This window comes from Emys orbicularis, chromosome 1 (genome assembly GCF_028017835.1).
Source record: "Emys orbicularis isolate rEmyOrb1 chromosome 1, rEmyOrb1.hap1, whole genome shotgun sequence".
Taxonomy (NCBI): domain Eukaryota; kingdom Metazoa; phylum Chordata; order Testudines; family Emydidae; genus Emys; species Emys orbicularis.
This window is the reverse complement of record NC_088683.1, coordinates 12,323,353-12,342,292: the sequence shown is the minus strand read 5'-3', so window position 1 is coordinate 12,342,292 and position 18,940 is coordinate 12,323,353. Positions and strand designations below refer to the sequence as shown.

Below are 18,940 nucleotides of genomic sequence, written 5' to 3'. Positions count from 1 at the left end.
TAAACTTTTCCCTACTTGCTAGCCAAGGTAATTCAACTTGGGATAGGAATGCTATGCCGTGTTCCTTGTGACATCACCAATAATCAAAATTCTGTAAGCCAAAATTTGCTCTTATATGAGCCTACTGGGTAAAACCCTGACATCAGTGAAGTCACCCATTGTCATCAGTGAGGTTGCACAAGTGTAAATGAAGACCTAATTTGGCTTGGTGGTTGGAATTTGGTTAACAGTTCTATTAATAAGCATGCCACGATAGACTCAAACTTCCACTCCTGTAGTTGAATGAGCTCTGCAGAGTTAGCAGAAGGAAAAGGGGGGGAGGGGAACCCAACCAAACCCCCAAATGCCTTATGTTGTTTGTGATCAAACATGGCTCCTAACTTGAAAGGAGCAGACCTCTTGAATAAGAAGGCAACTTTAAAAAAAAATCTCTTTTAGAGTTGAGCTACACTTTTATAATTCTGACCGCTTGACATTGTTCGGACTTCATAGGCCATGCAACAGAGCAATGGGACATGTTTAACCCTTATAATAATGTTTTGCCGGTTGTTCATTGAAAGTCTGGGCGTGGGTGAGGGAAGCAGCTTACTTGGACATGCCATATACCAATAGAAAGCTCATATATTCATTTCTTATCTCAACACTTTCATTTCTGGCCCTTCTACCTTCCCTGTTTTCAGAAAGTTTTGTTTGGGGAAAGCTCTTTATTGAGGGCGTGTGAGGGTGTTGTGAGGATTGTGGTTGTATTGAAAACTTATCAAGAGGAGTGTCTGACATACCAAATAACTGGCATGAGTTAATTAGTCCGCATGTACCATAAGCTTTGGTATAATGGAATGGAACTGTACTTGCTTTACTGTTGCTTCTCTGGTAAGTCTTTGTAAATAAGTTGGCTGTAATGTTATCTAAATCGTATCTTGTAGCATGTGTTTCCATATACAGTAACTCCTCACTTAGTCGTCCCGGTTAACGTTTCATTGTTACATTGCTGATCAATTAGGGAACATGCTCGTTTAAAGTTGCACAATGCTCCCTTCTAAGGTTGTTTGGTAGCTGCCTGCTTTGTCCACTGTTTACAGAAAGAGCAGCCCGTTGGAGATAGCTGGTGGGGGCTTTGAATCTAGGGTGCACTGGCAGCCCCTCCTATCAGCTCCCTGCTCCCCTAAGTTTCCTGTGTGTCAGCCGCCCAGCAGCCTATCAATTGCCGGGCAGTTCAGCTGTCTCTCCCCTCACTGTCGTGTGGTGCTCCTGCCCTCTGCCTTGGAACTACTCCCGGGAGCCTCCTGCTTGCTGTGTGTGTGTGTGTGGGGGGGAGAGGGATGTTAATGTCAGGGTGTCAACCTCTCCCCCCTCACTCCTGTACCCCCATTTCCTGAACCTTATCTCCATGGGGGGGGGGGGGGGGAGAGACACTACAGGGCTCAGGACTGAGGGAGCTTGCTGGCAGCACCTGCTGTCTCAATTTGCTAATCAATTAAAAAGGCAATGTACTTAAAGGAGCAACGTGCATCTCTCTCTCTCACACAGGGTGTCTCTCTCTCTCTGCCATGCTGTCTCCCCTCCCTCCATTCGTGCTGCCTTGTAGAGTGTGAGGCTACATTAACAACATGTTACTCCTTGAGGGCTCAGCAGAGTGCTAGTTCATCATTTAGCAGTAAGGCATTCCCTGGGAAATATCCCACCCTCGGACTCACTCCACCACCTCAACCAAGCTTCACAATCATCATTGCTGTGTACAGTATTAAATTGTTCGTTTAAAACTTATACTGTGTGTGTGTATGTGTGTATGTATATATATGTGTGTACTAACATACATATAAAATATAGTCTTTTATCTGGTGAAAAAAAATTCCCTGCAACCTAACCCCCCATTAATTCTTATGGGGAAATTGGATTCGCTTAACATCATTTCGCTTAAAGTAGCATTTTTCAGGAACCTAACTACAACGTTAAGTGAGGCGTTACTGTACATGTATGTTGTGTTGCCAAGTACCATAATGTCGGCCTTCAACGGTACAGTTGAGGTTGCTGTAGGAATTGTAGATAATTTAAGATTACATTTGAAATAGATGAACTCAGACTTCATTCACGTTTCCCCAGTCATAATATTTTGGATGATGGTTTTATTTCTATCCTCTATCACATGCTCCCTCAGTAGGCCTGTTCTTGCATCATTTTATGAAAACAAAAGCACCTTAGTACCAGTTAAAACACCTGTATGTTTTGTAAGTGCCCTAAATATCTTCACTGCTTTTGATCTTGTTAAGTGTGGTCAGATGTTTGGCTGCATGTGTGTTCTCTCTGTGTGCTGTCGCAGCTCTGTGCAGACAGTTGGCACAGCAGACCTCGAGCGAACCACCCAATGACCACAAGATTCGTTAAGGTGCGAAGGCATCCAGCCAGGTTTATTATCGATGAAGCATGGTAATAGCACCTGGCAGACTCTACGAGGATACTAAGACATGTATATCTGTGATAATGGACACAGCTCAGTCAATGACGGGACTTTCCACTGCTCCCTAGGCTGGCCAAAGCTACTCCCTCTGAGATACATTTTTATACCCCGATATAAACAAGTTACCTACTGTCACCCTAACCTTATCTTTTAGGAGGGGTCAGTGTGTTTCTGTTATCCTTGGGGAATGTTTTTGTACCATCCTTGATATCTGGATGTTCTGGTACCACTTGATATCGGGATGTGTTTGCATGAGTACTCTGTACTTAGCACTCCTTAGGAATGTGTATTTTTGCAGTATCAGCCCTGTTCTTGCCAGATTCTGTGATCAGGTTCTGCCTCATACTAGGCCTCTAATACAAGGGCTTATGTCTCAGGCTTTCTTCCTACTACAAAAAGTATATTGATTTCTGCTCTTCACCAGTTTTTTGTTACTGTGTAGCAATGATTCATTTGGTCTAAACTGTTTACATGTTCAGTACTGATTGCTGTAGTACTTGCAACAAAATATGCTGAGAATCTTTAGGTAGAGCTGTACTGAAGGTTTTTACTGTGGCTAGAATGAGCCAAAGATAACTAAAGCTCTACCCCCAAAGGGATGGGAGTGCCTAGCATAATCCAGTACAGAACATACACATAATAGGGCGTGGCCACTGCAATGAGACTCCCTTGCAGAACAAATCTTTGGACTTCATTTTTACAGGGGCTACTTCTCAAATACTTGGGAAGGTTTTACAGGCTTGAAGGGCAACACAGAAGAAGATACATAGTCTGGGGTGGGTGAAGGAGACAAAGGGAACTGTGGGGAAAAGAACTTAGATGGGGCATAGGTATTAACCTCCTCCTCCAAATCCTTCCTCAAAATTTGCTACTTTGTTGCTTTTGCAAATATTACAAATAAAATAAATTTAAAAGAGAACTAGCTCAGTACATAACAAAAACAGGGTTACCCCATGACCGTATTTTGTGTGAATCTCACCGCTCTTTCAAACTGCATCCCACCGTCTGTCTCTCCTTATGTCATGTCTAATTTAAATGGTTGCTACCCCAACCATATGACACTTTATCTGAAATGCTGTACACATCTCTAGGAGCTGTATAAATCAGAGGGCAGAAAGCAGTGAAAGTGAAGATGAGAAGCTTGCCCTTAATGTAGAAGAGGGGAACCAGGGAGAGATTCAAGACTGAGGAGATAGGTTTAGAGTGATGGAAAAGGAATCTTAAAATGTCCTATGTATTAGAGTTAAAGGACAGGTTATCCAGCCATTCAATTCATACTTTTTTTTTTTTTTCTCTCCACCCTCATCTTTTGGAGCAACTTTAAAATATCTGATGAAATTTTCTTGGGCTTTGTAGCCCTGCAAGGCGTCCATCATCTGTCCTTCCCATATGTGGTATAACTTCTGTTTTAATGCTAATTGTTTTTAAATACTTGTGAAATAGAATGATCCTGCATAATGGAACTCTGATAGTAAAAACACCACTGCTCACCTCTTTTCTGTTTTATTTGTGAACAAATGTAAGACCTTGTTGAATGTTTAATGAGAGCTATTGAACTGTTTGTGGTGTTACATCCTTGTGGTATTCATGGTTCACATTTCTGAAGTACCTGTCACCCTAATATCTGGATATGTACATAAATGATAAGAATTATCCCTAAATGGGATTTTAGCTGTCCAACCTGATCCTCTATTTCATGGTCTTTCAGAGTATGACTCCAAGTAAAGTGGGGTGAGGTGGGGAACCTGCTATTCCATTAAAACGCCTGTGTAAGGAAAAGTCGTCGTCGTTTTTTTTTTTTCTTTTCTTTTTTTTTTTCTTCTTCCTGAGTCAGGTGTTAAACCTGGGCTGTTAAATCTTTGCTAGAAGCCAGTTCCGCAGTTTGGGCTCTCCATTGAGAAGTTCTGTCTCGGTCCATGTGAGGTGTACCTTGTGCTCTGACAGCTTTCCAACCATCAGCTCATGTTTCAGTGTGAGGGACAAGTGGCAACTGTTGAGATAGATGGGCCACAGCCCCTTAATCATTTAGCAAACGATAGCTAATGCCTTGAATTGGACTTGGAACTGGGTAGGTAACTAGTTCTGAGGGTGATGCTCAGGGGTGGAATGTTCTTGATGGTCTGCCTTGCTTAGTAGAGAGGCTGCTGAATAGTACACCAGTTCTAACATTTTCAGGTCTTCATGGCTCTTACTGGATTTTTCCTCTCTTTCCAAGCTTTTTGGGGGCTGGGGTGGATAGACAGATAACCTAAAAGCTATTAAGTGCTATTGGTTCTATTTATTTTGTGTTTTATAGCCTCTAAAATTGTAGTGTGGGGGACAATGCTTTTTCTTGTAGAGAAGGAACTAAATGAAAACAATCATATTAAACTTTTATTAACCCTTAATTTTTTTTTAAATGCAAATCTGTGTGTGTGAGAGAATTTGATAAATTGCTATGTATGCTCTTGGATTAAATCCACTTCTAATCAAGAGAAGAATGTTAGTAGTGGTTGCTGATGAGCAGGACTGGTTACTAAAGTCCTCTGTTCAAAGGACAAATATAGTTAAGACAGCAGGAGCATAACTTTCACCTGCACTGTGCATCAGTCCTGACCTGAAAAGATCGCCTCATATCTACAGGGGGCTTCTGCTCTCCAGGGCCTGTTCAATGCTTTTTGCCTCGTATGTGATAACCATCACCAAGCAGTATCTTTGTTAGGTTTCTGTGATGTGACACCTATCCACTAGTAATTGGACTGAGAGTAACTCTCTTGGAACTCTGACAGGCCATCAGATGGTGGGTCACTTTCCAAACTGATGAATTTGAACAGATGACCTGAAGGCTTACGTCAGACATGTTACAAATTCCATAAATTATCGGGTCGCAAGTATAGTTTTGATACTGCTGTGGTATGCCCCACTCAGAGTAGGAGACCGAGTAGGGGGCAGGTTCTAGTGCTGCATTAGGGAGCAACTACTGTGTAATAGCTTCTCAGTTTGGATTTTGCCTCTGGAAATTTCCACTACATGCATCTGTTTTAAATTGAAACAAAACATTTTGATATTCTTGAATTGGAATGTTTAATGTCCGTTTATTTAACTGACCCAAAATGCATCACTTTGAGTCAATTCAACATTAAAAATCATTTCCCTATAGTTTTGCATTGCCTCATAGGAGTTGTAGAGCAGGTAACTGATGCCCTCTTTCCCCTATGGACTGGACTCCTTGCCCAGACTACAGCTTCTGTGATACTTCCATGATGCACCACACAGTGTGTTCAGGGGAGATCATGTTGCGTCATGAGATGTAGTCTGGCCAGGGAGCCTGAGAATGGGGGCACGGGGCATCTGAAGTACAACTTCCATGATGCAACGTGGCAGTATAGGAAGATGCAGTTCAGCAAACCAAAATATTTTTACTTGTGTCGAACTGCCAGAATTAAACATCTTGTTTCATTTTTTCCCAGAGGAAAACTGAAAAAAAAATCTGTCAGAAATTTCCAGAAAATACATTCTCTGTCAATGATTTTGGACAGAAAATTCCCAGCAAACTCTAAACCTAGTATATTGTGTTGACTTGGTATATTTGGCTTCCTGTATGGAGCTTGTGTATCTACCAATAAGCACTTTTTAAAACTAAGCTATTTAGGAGAGGAAGTGAAGTCTCAGTTTAAGCTACAGATAGATATTTAGTTGTGCAATTGTAACTATCAATGGGAATTTGGCTAGGACACCCAGTGTCAATATTCCTGTTCTTAAGAATGCAATAACAGACACTTTTTTAATGACCACCAGTGGTCAGAGGATATTAGGGTTGTAACTGAAAAAATAAAATGATACCTTTACTCACTAGTATGATTGGTTGGGATGGAGTTTCTGTACCTCCTGTATCTCTCCATAGTTTCAGATCTATGCTGCAACTTCAGTGTAGAGTCCTCTGTCTTGGCTTGTGTTGTATAGTTAACACAGCTAAATGCTATAGATCTACAGCATTACACTTTATTCGTATTAGATCTGCCTACAGACCAGCTGTTAAAATTTTCCACTGGATTTTGGCATCCTTTGCTATTCCTAAGAGAAAGCATGTCATTTTTCCTTAAAGTAACATTTTAATAGCTGTTTTCACTTTTAAAGGGGTATTGTCAAATAGTTTAAGCCCCAAAGCTATCTTCTTATACCTCTAAAATTAAAGAGGACTTTCTCCATGTTCCATAACTGTTTGTGTTGTGCTTCACGTTTTCTAAATGCATGTACTATTTATTCCTTAACCTTCATTAGCAGGTCTCTACTGCTGTGGGCTTGAGCATAGTGTACTCCTGGGGGAATTCTGCACCAAAAAAATTAAAGTTCTGCACACACTATTTTAAAATTCTTCATATTCTATATGTCAAAATAACACAATATAATCACTCCATTCAATTATTTTGGTAATTTATTTCAAAATACCTGTCAACAAGTATGTCAACAGAAACACCATAACAAAAAAAAGATCCCCCCAGCAGTAGAGAGTTAAAGAAACCCCTACAACAACCCAGTTCCAGTTAGGGGTTTTTGGAGGGGGTTGTATGGCACCTCCAGAGCCCAGACATCTGCATTCCCCTTCCCCCAGAGCCCAGCCACATGGCACGCCCCAGCCCATAAACCCACACCCCTCCATCTCTCCAGAGCCCAGTCATGGGGCACTCTTTGGCCCAGGCACCTGCACCCCCCCTCCAGAGCCCAGTTGTGGGGCGCATTCTGGCCCAGACACCTGCACCCCCAGAGCCTTTACTCCCCCCACCTTCTTTATTGTCCCGCTGGGGTATGTGATGTGGGGTGACCCTGCCCTTCCTCACCATTTGCCAGACCCTCTCCTGTCCCTGGGAGGAAGAGGATCAAGCCGGGTAGCCAGAGCATGCAGAGCCTCCATCCCTGCCGTCCTGGGCACTCTGCTCACTGCGAGTTGGGCTCTGCAGAGTCCAGCAGCCCTTAGTGGCGGTCTGCAGCCCCAATTCTGCGGGGGAAACCTGGAACTCTGCACAAATTCTGCATTGCGCAGTGGCACAGAATTCTCCCAGGAGTACGTCATGGTATAGACTTGCTGTGGTGGTAGTTCTTACTAGTGCTGCCTGCTGTTGAGGGAAAAGCCATATCCAGTGAAGTTATGTCACTCCAGTGTGTTTGCCCAAACTTGGGGTGAGGGCACAAGAGGAGCCCTGAGCAGGCTGCCAGCTAACCTGACATCCCTGATGTTAGAAATGGGGTGGGAAAGAGTAATAATATTTGATGGGGGGAGTTTTAGGGAGAGAGGTACACAATTGTGGAAGTCAACTACCAGGAAGCCAAATTGGTTTCATATGCAATTAGATAGAAATAATGTATGGATGAAAGTTGTGAAGCTGGAAAAAGCACAACACTTTTTCCTCCCAAGCTTCCAAGACGATGTTGCAAATCATGTAAAGTAAAAAATAACCAAACTTGATATCCTCTTCCTTAACCAGGGATGGTGTTTCTACTGTTGGCAAAAATGAAATAAACCACACACTTTAAAAATATCACGTACTGCCCTCAGTTTGCCCATTTAATATCCATCAGTGTACCCATTGGCCATTTGAGCTATTATATTCAGATTCCAGCATTCTGACCCTCCTTTTCTCCACCTGTGTGCAAGCGTCTAGTCTGTAAAGATCTGCTGTCTTCATCTTTTTTTCCCACTGCAAGCTGTTTTGAGGCACAGCTTAATATGATGTATGGCCGGTAAATTTTCTAACCTTACAGAAAATCAATAACCAAAAATTTGTGTGTAAAGGAAGAGAATTTTATTCTTGTTAAATTATTATTCTCCTTGGGCTAAAAATGCATTCTTTTGAAATAGTGTTGTAGGTTTGATCAATAATCTAACAAGTATTTGACATTTATGTACCTTGCTTTTTTCCCCACCCTCTCCCCCTCCAGTTCCACTGTTATCATGGGGGCCCAGCTTCAATTTTAGTATCTGGTATGTTGAACTTAATGGCATTGATGATCCAGATGTGGTCCAACCCTGCCTCAACTGGTACAGCAAGGTAGGCCTGCATTTTAAATGACTGCACCACTCTCAAAGCAAACACAATCTCAAAACACTGTAAAACTTACTCTTGTGGAATTGTACTATTTCTCTTCTGTTCCGCAGATATCAGCTGTTTAAACAAGCATTTTTTTTCTTTTAAATATATATAAAGGCAAGTGCGGAAGCTTGAATTCAGACTTTCTGAAACTATCCTGTGCTTTAAATTTGTATGATTTATTGTGTACCAGTGAGTCTATGGAATTTGAGGCAGATTCGTTAAACTGTGATCTTTTTTTGCCTTGCACCCTCTTCCAGTAACTTTTCCCCTATATTACCCTTTCTTTAAAGGGTCTTGTATACACTTGAACACTTGGTTATCTGAAGTAGGTGGACTTGTATTTTGTATTTGGTTTTCACTAGTGAAGCATGGCTTACACATACCAGGACAGTTGTAGGCATAGACTTCAGCATGGTGGGAGAGGGACGACGTGAGCTGTCCTAGGACACTGCTAAAATGCAAACATGTTCCAGGACAAAACACTCAAGCTTAAAGATCCTTATAAGGATCTTGGTGGTGATTTTCAACGTTCATTTCCATGTAAAGTGCTCTCTTATAGAGTAATATCAAATCTTGTCATACTGACCAAGACAAGTGTGTGTATGTAGATGTACACGTTTTCATACGCACTTTTGTCTTTGGTCAGTATGGTGAGAGTTGGTCGTTTGAAGTCTTGTGTACAAGAGAGCAGTTTATATAGAAAACATCAACAAAGTGTGTGTGTGTGCATGCACTTGTGCACACAGACCTCCTCTCTTTTCCGAAACAATAACGGTTGATAAAGGTCAATCCAAATAGTAATCCATGCAACTTTTCACCTCCCCTTTCATCTGTCCTTCTTCCTGTCACTAGGTTCTTGAATTCTCAATGTTGCCATTACATCTTTATAATACTTTTCTTTGATAGGTCAGCCTCAAACCCTGTTGCTTTTATGGACTCTAAATGAAGTTTTATAAAAAAAAATAAAAAATAAAAATGAAACTCCTCTCCAGAATTCCTGGTTCAATTAACCACACTCATCAACATCAGAGCATTTTTCTAGATTGCTTTTGCTTGACTATACTTCCTGTTCTCGTTCCTGCATTTGCTAGTGAATATACTACTTAAACTTTAAGGTTAGCTGCAGTGGACTGTTGAACATGATTTCTTTTTTTTTTTTGTCTCCCTATCCTGTTCTGTTAATTATGAGAAGTTTATTAAAACCCAATCTACAGCTATAGTGTGGCTCATCTACTTGAACCTTGACAGTTGTGTAAAAAATAGTCTTTAATACTTATATAATGATTAAGGCGCTACTTGAATTGTGGGATGATTGTCAAAAAAAAATTGCAGCTGAGTTGCAGACAAGCCATGGAAAATTGCAGAAAAGTAATAATGGACCTTAATGGACTTTATTACCACAAATAATAAGGTCCATTATTACTCTTCTGCGATTTTCCGCTGTCTGCCATCCAGGGCTGAGAGTGAGGGCTCCCACTGACAAAATTGTGATGGAAGCTTAATATTGCGGAATCCACAATTTCCACAAATATTGCAAGTTAAGTAGAGTCTTAATAATAGTACCCAAAAGCCCCAACTAGGAATGGGGCCCTGTTGTACTAGATGCTGTACCAGTGAAGATGTGGTCACTGTCCATGTATAAAAGATCTTGCAGTCTAAGAAGATGAGCATCATATGAAGGGTGGGAGACAATGTAATGTACTCATAGCTTTTCCCAATAAAAGCTGTGCTGGACCTCTGCTTGGTGTTCTAAAATAACCATTTATGCTCATAGGGGCATTTCATTGTAAATATTGACCATCAAAATTAGCATCCAACATTAATTTCACTCTTTATGGACTAAATACATCAAATGTATTCATGCCCTCAGTGGAGTTACACCAGGGTTGAATTTGGCCTTATGACTAAACTAGGGAGTTGAATATGCTCCAGTCTGCTTTTTTTATCCTTCCATCACTTGAGTAATTTAGGAAATTTTCTATATAGGTTTCACCTTAAAACTAGGTAGATTTTACTGATGTACAAGTGAACACTTTTAAAGTTCTAAACAATATCATAACTCTTAGAAACCAAGATGGTATATGTTATGGTGTGTGTATGTGTGTGTGTGTGTATATATATATGTGTGTGTGTGTGTGTGTGTGTATATATATATATATGTGTGTGTGTATATAGCGCCACATCTGGAGTATTGCGTCCAGAAAGGGTGCCCCACTACAGAAAGGATGTGGACAAATTGGAGAGAGTCCAGCGGAGGGCAACAAAAATGATTAGGGGTCTGGGGCACATGACTTATGAGTAGAGGCTGAGGGAACTGGGGTTATTTAGTCTGAAGAAAAGAGTCGGGGGGGATTTGATAGCAGCCTTCAACTACCTGAAGGAGGGTTCCAAAGAGAATGGAGCTAGGCTGTTCTCAGTGGTGGCAGATGACAGAACGAGGAACAATGGTCTCAAGTTGCAGTGAGGGAGGTCTAGGTTGGATATTAGGCAAAACTGTTTCACTAGGAGGATGGTGAAGCATTGAAATGGGTTACCTAGGGAGGTGGTTGAATCTCCATCCTTAGAGGTTTTTAAGTTGATAGTTTAGTTGGGGTTGGTCCTGTTTTGAGCAGGGGGTTGGACTAGATGGCCTCCTGAGGTCTCTTCCAACCCTGATATTCTATGATTCTATGTTGTTTTTTCATACATTCAGCTATATTGTGAAGCTGATCTCCTTGCTTTATTTGCATATTCCAGTAAGTGTTCTGTGTTTTTTGTTAGCACGCAACTTAATCTCTTTTACATATGTGCTGGTAGTTGATTTTTGAAGTCACAGATAACGTTCACTCCCAACATTTTCAGGTAACTACCAGTTCACAGATGACTGTAGTAAATAATTTTGGATTAAGAATGATAAACACTGCACTTATGACTATTGTAGATATTTTCTTTCCACTTGTAAACCTTTTGTCACAAAATTTAATGTTGATGGAAGATTGAAGGGACAGTGACCGATTTTTTTTTTTAGTTTTCAAAAAATTTGTCAATTCATCCAACTCTAGGCATTTTGAATATATACTAAAATACAGAAACTGACTTCACCCACTAAAAATGTTTAAAATAAAATTTATCAATATTCGATACCTACATTTTAAGAGGCAAAAAGGTGAAATTTTAATAGTGAATGAAAAAACCCCAAATCAAATTCAATAAAGCTGGCATATTTCTCAATAATAAAGGCTAAGGGTGGGATTTTCAAAAGTGCCTATGTGATTTATTCATAGCTTCCAACATAAGAAGGAACAATTGTGATCTCTAGTCTGACCTGTATAACTCAGGCCATAGGACTTCACCAAAATAATTACTTTTTGAACAAAAGCATACCTGTAATTTTAAATTGGAATAAAAAAAAAAATCCAGTAATGGAGTGCCCACTGTGACCCTTGGTAAATTGTTCCAATGGTTAATCAGTTGTTTAAAAAAAATATATATATATCACACCTTATTTGTAATCTGAATTGGTCTAATTTCAACTTCTAGCCATTGGAACATGTTTTACTTTTCTCTGCTTGATTCAAGAGCCCATTATTAAATATTTGTTCACCATAAAGGCACATATAGATTGTGATTAAATCACTACTTACCCTTCTCTTTAAGCTAAAGAGACTGTTCCCCTTGAGTCTCACTGTAAGGCATGTTCTCCAGCCCCTTAATCATTTTCATGGCTCTTCTCTAAACCCTCTCTGATTTATCAACATCCTTCTTGAAATGTGGGCACCAAAACTGGACATAGTATTCCAGCAGCAGTTGCACCATTGCCAAATACAGAGGTAAAATAACCTCTCTGCTCCTACGTGATATCCCCCTGTTTATGCATCCAAGGATTTTATTAGGTCTTTAGTCACAGCATTACACTGGGAGTTCATGTTCAGTTGATTATCCACCACAACTCTCAAATCTTTTAAGAGTCACTGCTTCCCAGGATAGAATCCTCCATCTTGTAAGTATGGGTGTACGTTCTTGTTCCTAGATGTATACTTTTACATTTAGCCATATTAAAACGTGCATTGTTTGCTTGTGCCCTGCTTACTAAGTGAGCCATATTGCTCTTTATCAGAGATCTGTTCTCTTCACTATTTACTACTCCCCCAATTTTTGTGTCATCTGCAAACTTTATCTCTGATTTTCTTTTCTTCCAGGTTGTGTTAAATAGTGTAGGGACAAGAACTGATCCCTACACGATCCCACTAGAAATGCACCTGTTTTTATGATGATTCCTCATTTACAGTTACATTTTGAGACCTATTAATTAGCCATCTTTTAATCCACTTCATATGTGCCAAGTTAATTTTGTATTCCAGATTTTTTAATCAAAATGTCATGTGGTACTTTAGTCAGATGCCTTACAACCAAACTTATAATCTCATTAAAGAGATATGGGAGCACAAGTTCCATTGAAAGTGGGTGTGCTAAGTTGCTTACATACTTTGGAAAATGTCACCCTAAATTCCTTCCATCTAATTATTGCTATTAGCATATTTAAAGCTAATGATAATTAGGGTTGTCAATTAATCGCAGTTCACTCACACGATTAACTAAAAAAAAAATTAATCGTGATTAATTGCAGTTTTAATTGCACTGTTAAATAATAGAATGCCAATTGAAATTAATTAAATATTGTGGATGCTTTTCTACATTTTCACATATATTGATTTCAATTACAACACAGAATACAAATGGTACAGTGCTTGCTTTCTATTTATTTTTATTACAAATATTTGCACTGTAATAATGATAAACAAAAGAAATAGTATTTTTCAGTTCACCTCATACAAATACCGTAGCGCAATCTCTCTATCGTGAAAGCACAATTTACAAATGTAGAATTTTTTTTTGTTACATAACTGCACTCAAAAACAAAACAATGTAAAACTTTACAGCCTACAAGTTCACTCAGTCCTACTTCTTGTTCAGCCAATTGCTAAGAGAAACAAATTTGTTTACATTTACGGGAGATAATGCTGCCCACTTTTTATTTACAATCTCACCTGAAAGTGAGAACAGACATTCGCATGGCACTTTTGTAGCCGGCATTGCAAGGTATTTACGTGCCAGATATGCTAAACATTCAGATGCCCCTTCACACTTTGGCCACCATTCCAGAAGACATGGTTCCATGCTGATGAAGCTTGTTAAAAAAATTAAGCGTTAATTAAATTTGTGACTGAACTCCTTGGGGGAGAATTGTATGTCCCCTGCTCTGTTTTACCCACATTTTTCCGTACATTTCATGTTATAGCAGTCTGGGATGATGACCCAGCATGTTGTTTGTTTTAAGAACACTTTCTCTGAAGATTTGACAAAATGCAAAGAAGGTACCAATGTGATATTTCTAAAGATAGCTACAGCACTGGACCCAAGATTTAAGAATCTGAAGTGCCTTCCAAAACCTGAGAGGGACAAGGTGTGGAGCCTGCTTTCAGGAGTCTTAAAAGAGCAACACTCTTATGCGAAAACTACAGAACCCGAACTATCAAAAATGAAAATCAACCTTCTGCTGGTGGCATCTGACTCAGATGATGAAAATGAACATGCGTCCGTCCGCACTGCTTTGGATTCTTATTCAGCAGAACCCATCATCAGCATGTATGCATGTCCTGTGGAATGGTGGTTGAAGGATCAAGGGACATATGAATCTTTAGCGCATCTGGCATGTAAATATCTTGTGACGCCAGCTACAAGAGTGCCATGTAAATGCCTGTTCTCACATTCATGTGACATTGTAAACAAGAAGCAGGCAGCATTATCTTTTGCAAATGTAAACAAACTTGTTTGAGTGATTGGCTGAACAAGAAAGAAGTAGGACTGAATGGATTTGTAAGCTCTAAAGTTTTACATTTGTTTTATTTTTGAATGCAGTTATTTTTTTGTACATTATTCTACTTTTGTAAGTTCAACTTTAAATAAATAAATAAATTTAATTAATGGAGATATCCTATCTCCTAGAACTGGAAGGGACCTTGAAAGGTCATTGAGTCCAGCCCCCTGCCTTCACTAGCAGGACCAAGTACTGATTTTGCCCCAGATCCCTAAGTGGCCCCCTCAAGGATTGAACTCTCAACCCTGGGTTTAGCAGGCCAATGCTCAAACCACTGAGCTATTCCCCCTCCCCCCCCTCCCCCCCCATGATACTTTCATGATAAAGAGATTGCACTACAGTACTTAAGTGAATTAAACATACTATTTTTTATTTTTACAGTGCAAATATTTATAATAAAAATAAATATAAAGTGAGTAATGTACACTTTGTATTCTGTTATAATTGTAATCAATATATTTAAAAATGTGGAAAACATTCAAATTTTTTTATATAAATAGTATTCTGTTTAACAGCGCGATTAATGGTGATTCATTTTTTTAATCACTTGACAGCCCTAATGATGATATATCTTCCCCCTCTCTGACTGACAACTAAAACGGTAGCTTTTTCAGACCCTGCATGCTGACTTTTGAGTTTTGGGTACTGTAACTCACTGGATCTTCTCCAGACCCTAGTGTCAAAATCCTGCACTGTTGGATGGCAGGTGGGGCATGAGATGAGGAGCTGGTGTGAGGGAATAGCCTGCAGTGCTAGTTTTGGCATGTACACCAGTTTTTTCCAAATTCCATTCTGCAAGACAGCTGAGCTTTTGAGGTTATGGGTTTTCATGCTTTCTGTCTTTGATTTCAAGTAATGGCGATTAATGGTCATTGTGTGTGTGTTTATAGCAGCTGAGGGGTGAAAACATTATCTATATTCCTGTTTAATACTCTTTCCTTATGCTCTTTCGCTTAGAGAAGCTGTGACCTACTTACTGTTCTAAAGTATTTTGTTATATAATTTATGATTGTATGACGCTTACATAATTTTGGGAGTGAAGGGTTTTTTCCACTTTTTTCCATTTTCGTGTAGAATTCAGCAGCAAGACCAAAGAGCTAAAAAAGGAATGGCAGTGATTTTAAAGATTTGGTCTTGTGGTGATCACATCTTGTAACTATCAAAAAATTAAATCATCTTAAAGAAATAGCACAATATTTTGTCTCATCTCCTTGGGAGGCAGATGCCATGGAAAGTATATTATGTTTAGTATAGCTTTGTAGGCTATGAACAGTTAACATATGCAATATGTATGAGAGGTTCCACTTCCCTGCCATCCCAACAAATTTGTAAGAAATTCCTGTTAGTACCAGCCAGGGAAATCTACCCTTCTCATAGGTTTTCTTGTGTTCCAGTAGTACCGTGAACAGGAAGCCATTCGTCTATGTCTAAAGCATTTTCGCCAGCACAACTACACTGAGGCTTTTGAATCACTGCAGAAGAAAACCAAGATTGCGCTAGAGCACCCAATGTTGACAGATCTGCATGACAAACTAGTGCTGAAAGGAGATTTTGATGCTTGTGAAGAATTGATAGAAAAAGCTGTAAATGGTAAGTGAATCCAAAGCAGCATCTTGTCTGGAAAGCCTATTGATGTATAAACTCTTTCCATAATGTACATTAAAATATATGCAGCTGTATTGTGATAGCTTTTGTTTTGCATTATGTAAGGGGAGCTATTTAGTATCTGAAGCATGAGGACTTGTAAACTCTTGCTGGACACATGAGTATGCTCTGCGCGAGAAGAGTTAGTAAAGGTCGACAAGACTTACTAACATTTTCCCTTGTTATTACTATTACTTTGGAGCGCCGTCCCTCCCCCTCCCCCCCGGCGGAGTTTAAAAGGTGCTTCCAGGAACAAGTGAAGACAAGGTCTGTGACCCAAATAGCTGACAACCTAAAGTCAGATATAACATTACAAGAGAAGGTAATAAACAAAAGAGAAGTTGGGAGGAGTGTAAGGGAATGACAAGATTTCAGTAAGACTCACCAATTAGCAAGGCCATCTCTTCATTATGATGGATTTTGTTAAATTTAGTGGATTGTTCTTTTTAAACCTACCTAGTTGGGCAACACAGCAGAAATAATATTTTGGGAGGGATTTGAATGAGGGCAGTGGCTTTGTGACTGGGTGTAGGGACAATATGCCTTGTAATAGGAGTCCGCTTACAGGCAGACCCTGAGGTGGGAATGGGAGAAAGGCTCTGACTTTTGGAGCAGAGGCCCAGTGGCTAGATTCGTTATAAATAAATTAAGGTTAACCCTTATTTAGAGCTTTATTTAGAGTGCAGAGGGAGCTTGAGTAGCAGAGTTGAAGTGTCTTTGCCCTACACAGCAAGTTTGGAGCACAGCCATGGTTAGAACTCAGCAATTCCTGACTCTCAGTATTGTGCTCTATGTTCATTTGCTGTGTCTAGGTGAAACTTAGGCCTGGTCTACACTAAGAGGTTGTCGAATTTAGCAGCGTTAAATCGAATTATCCCTGCACCCGTCCACACAACGAAGCTATTTAGTTCGACATAGAGGTCTCTTAAATTCGATTTCTGTACTCCTCCCCAACGAGGGGAGTAGCGCTAAATTCGACATGGCCATGTCGAATTAGGGTAGGTGTGGATGGAAATCGACGGTAATAGCTCCGGGAGCTATCCCACAGTGCACCACTCTGTTGACGCTCTGGACAGCAGTCCGAGCTCGGATGCTCTGACCAGCCACACAGGAAAAGCCCCGGGAAAATTTGAATTCCTTTTCCTGTCTGGGCAGTTTGAATCTCATTTCCTGTTTGGACATCGTGGCGAGCTCAGCAGCACTGGCAACGATGCAGAGCTCTCCAGCAGAGGTGACCATGCAATCTCAGAATAGAAAGAGGGCCCCAGCATGGACTGATCGGGAAGTCTTGGATCTGATCGCTGTGTGGGGCGATGAGTCCGTGCTTTCGGAGCTGCGATCGAAAAGACGGAATGCAAGGATCTACGAGAAGATCTCAAAAGCCATGACAGAGAGAGGATACAGCTGGGATGCAACGCAGTGCTGCGTGAAAATCAAGGAGCTGAGACAAGGGTACCAGAAGACCAAAGAGGCAAACGGACGCTCCGGATCCCAGCCCCAGACATGCTGTTTCTACGAGGCACTGCATTCCATTCTAGGTGCGGCCGCCACCACTACCCCACCACTGACCGTGGACTCTGAGGATGGGATATTGTCGACGGCCGCTTCCTCGGAGATGTTAGCGGACGGGGAAGATGAGGAAGGAGATGAGGAGGACGAGGCAGTCGACAGCGCTTACAACGCTGATTTCCCCGACAGCCAGGATCTCTTCATCACCCCCACAGAGATCCCCTACCAACCGTCCCCAGGCGTTAACCCGGACCCTGAATCAGGGGAAGGATCAGTCGGTAAGTGTTTTAAACATGTAAACATTTATTTTGAACAGAACAGGAATATTAACAATGGGTTTTTCATGATTAGTTTGCCCTAGGCGCTCTACTTTTTAGTCCTTGCCAGTGCAGCTACTGGCAAATAAGGTCTATATGTCCGGGGATAGAGCTGAAATCCTCCTGGGACATCTTCACGAAGCTCTCCTGGAGGTAATGGGAAAGCCTTTGCATGAGGTTCCTGGGGAGAGCGGCCTTATTGTGTCCTCCGTGGTAGGAAACTTTTCCGCGCCAGGCTATCATCAAGTACTCTGGGATCATTGCCTTGCAGAGCATGGCGGCATACGGCCCTGTTTTTTGCTGGCTTTCACGCAGCATGCGTTCTTCCTCTGTCTCAGAAATCCTCAGCCGAGTGATGTCGCTCATGGTGACCTGCTTAGAATTAGGGGAATGTTACTATTGGGACTGCTTGCCTGTTCCTTTACAGAACTGTAACCGGCGGTTTACAGCCATGCGGTGGAGGCGGGAGAGGGGCAGCTATAATTTAAGTTTTAAGCAGCCAAAAGTCTACGGCTTACCATGTCAGCCTGCTACCCGAATTCCGCTGTCCTGCCCCGCTTGTCTGATCTCCACTGCAAGACCCCAGGCACTGAATGCGAAGGCCGAAAAGTCGACCTTGTCCTCAGTGCGCATGTGATAGGTGCTGTGCCTGGTCTTGTTCACAGAGAGAGACTATGTTCATTGTTCACAAAAAATTATCTTTTTGAGGAATTCACTCCCTTTTTCCCATCCCACAGCTGCAACTGTCTCCCGACCTACCCTGGCATCCCCTTCCCAGAGGCTGGCGCAGATTAGGTGGAGAAAGAAAGGGACACGGGACGACATGTTCTCAGAACTTATGGGCTGCTCCCGAGCCGAGGCGGCCCAGCAGACCCAGTGGAGGGAGAACATGTTGCAATACCATCGATCACACATTGAACGGGAGGAGAGGTGGAGGCAGGAAGACCAGCAGGCGACTCAAACGCTGCTTGGACTAATGAGGGAGCAAACGGACACGCTCCGGCGCCTTGTGGATGTTCTGCAGGACCGGAGGCAGGAGGACAGAGCCCCGCTGCAGTCTCTCTCTAACCGCCCTCCCCGCCACAAAGTC

At 41.3% G+C, this 18,940-nt stretch overlaps 1 protein-coding gene across 1 annotated transcript in view; it reads left to right on the top strand.

The window, feature by feature from the left end:
- Positions 1–18,940, top strand: part of MKLN1 (muskelin 1) — a 189,370-nt gene that overhangs the window by 55,580 nt on the left and 114,850 nt on the right. Inside the window, exons 5-6 of the mRNA XM_065416326.1 lie at positions 8,372–8,481; positions 15,778–15,970. Coding sequence (XP_065272398.1) covers positions 8,372–8,481; positions 15,778–15,970 — 303 coding nt within the window. The remainder of the gene's footprint in view (positions 1–8,371; positions 8,482–15,777; positions 15,971–18,940) is intronic.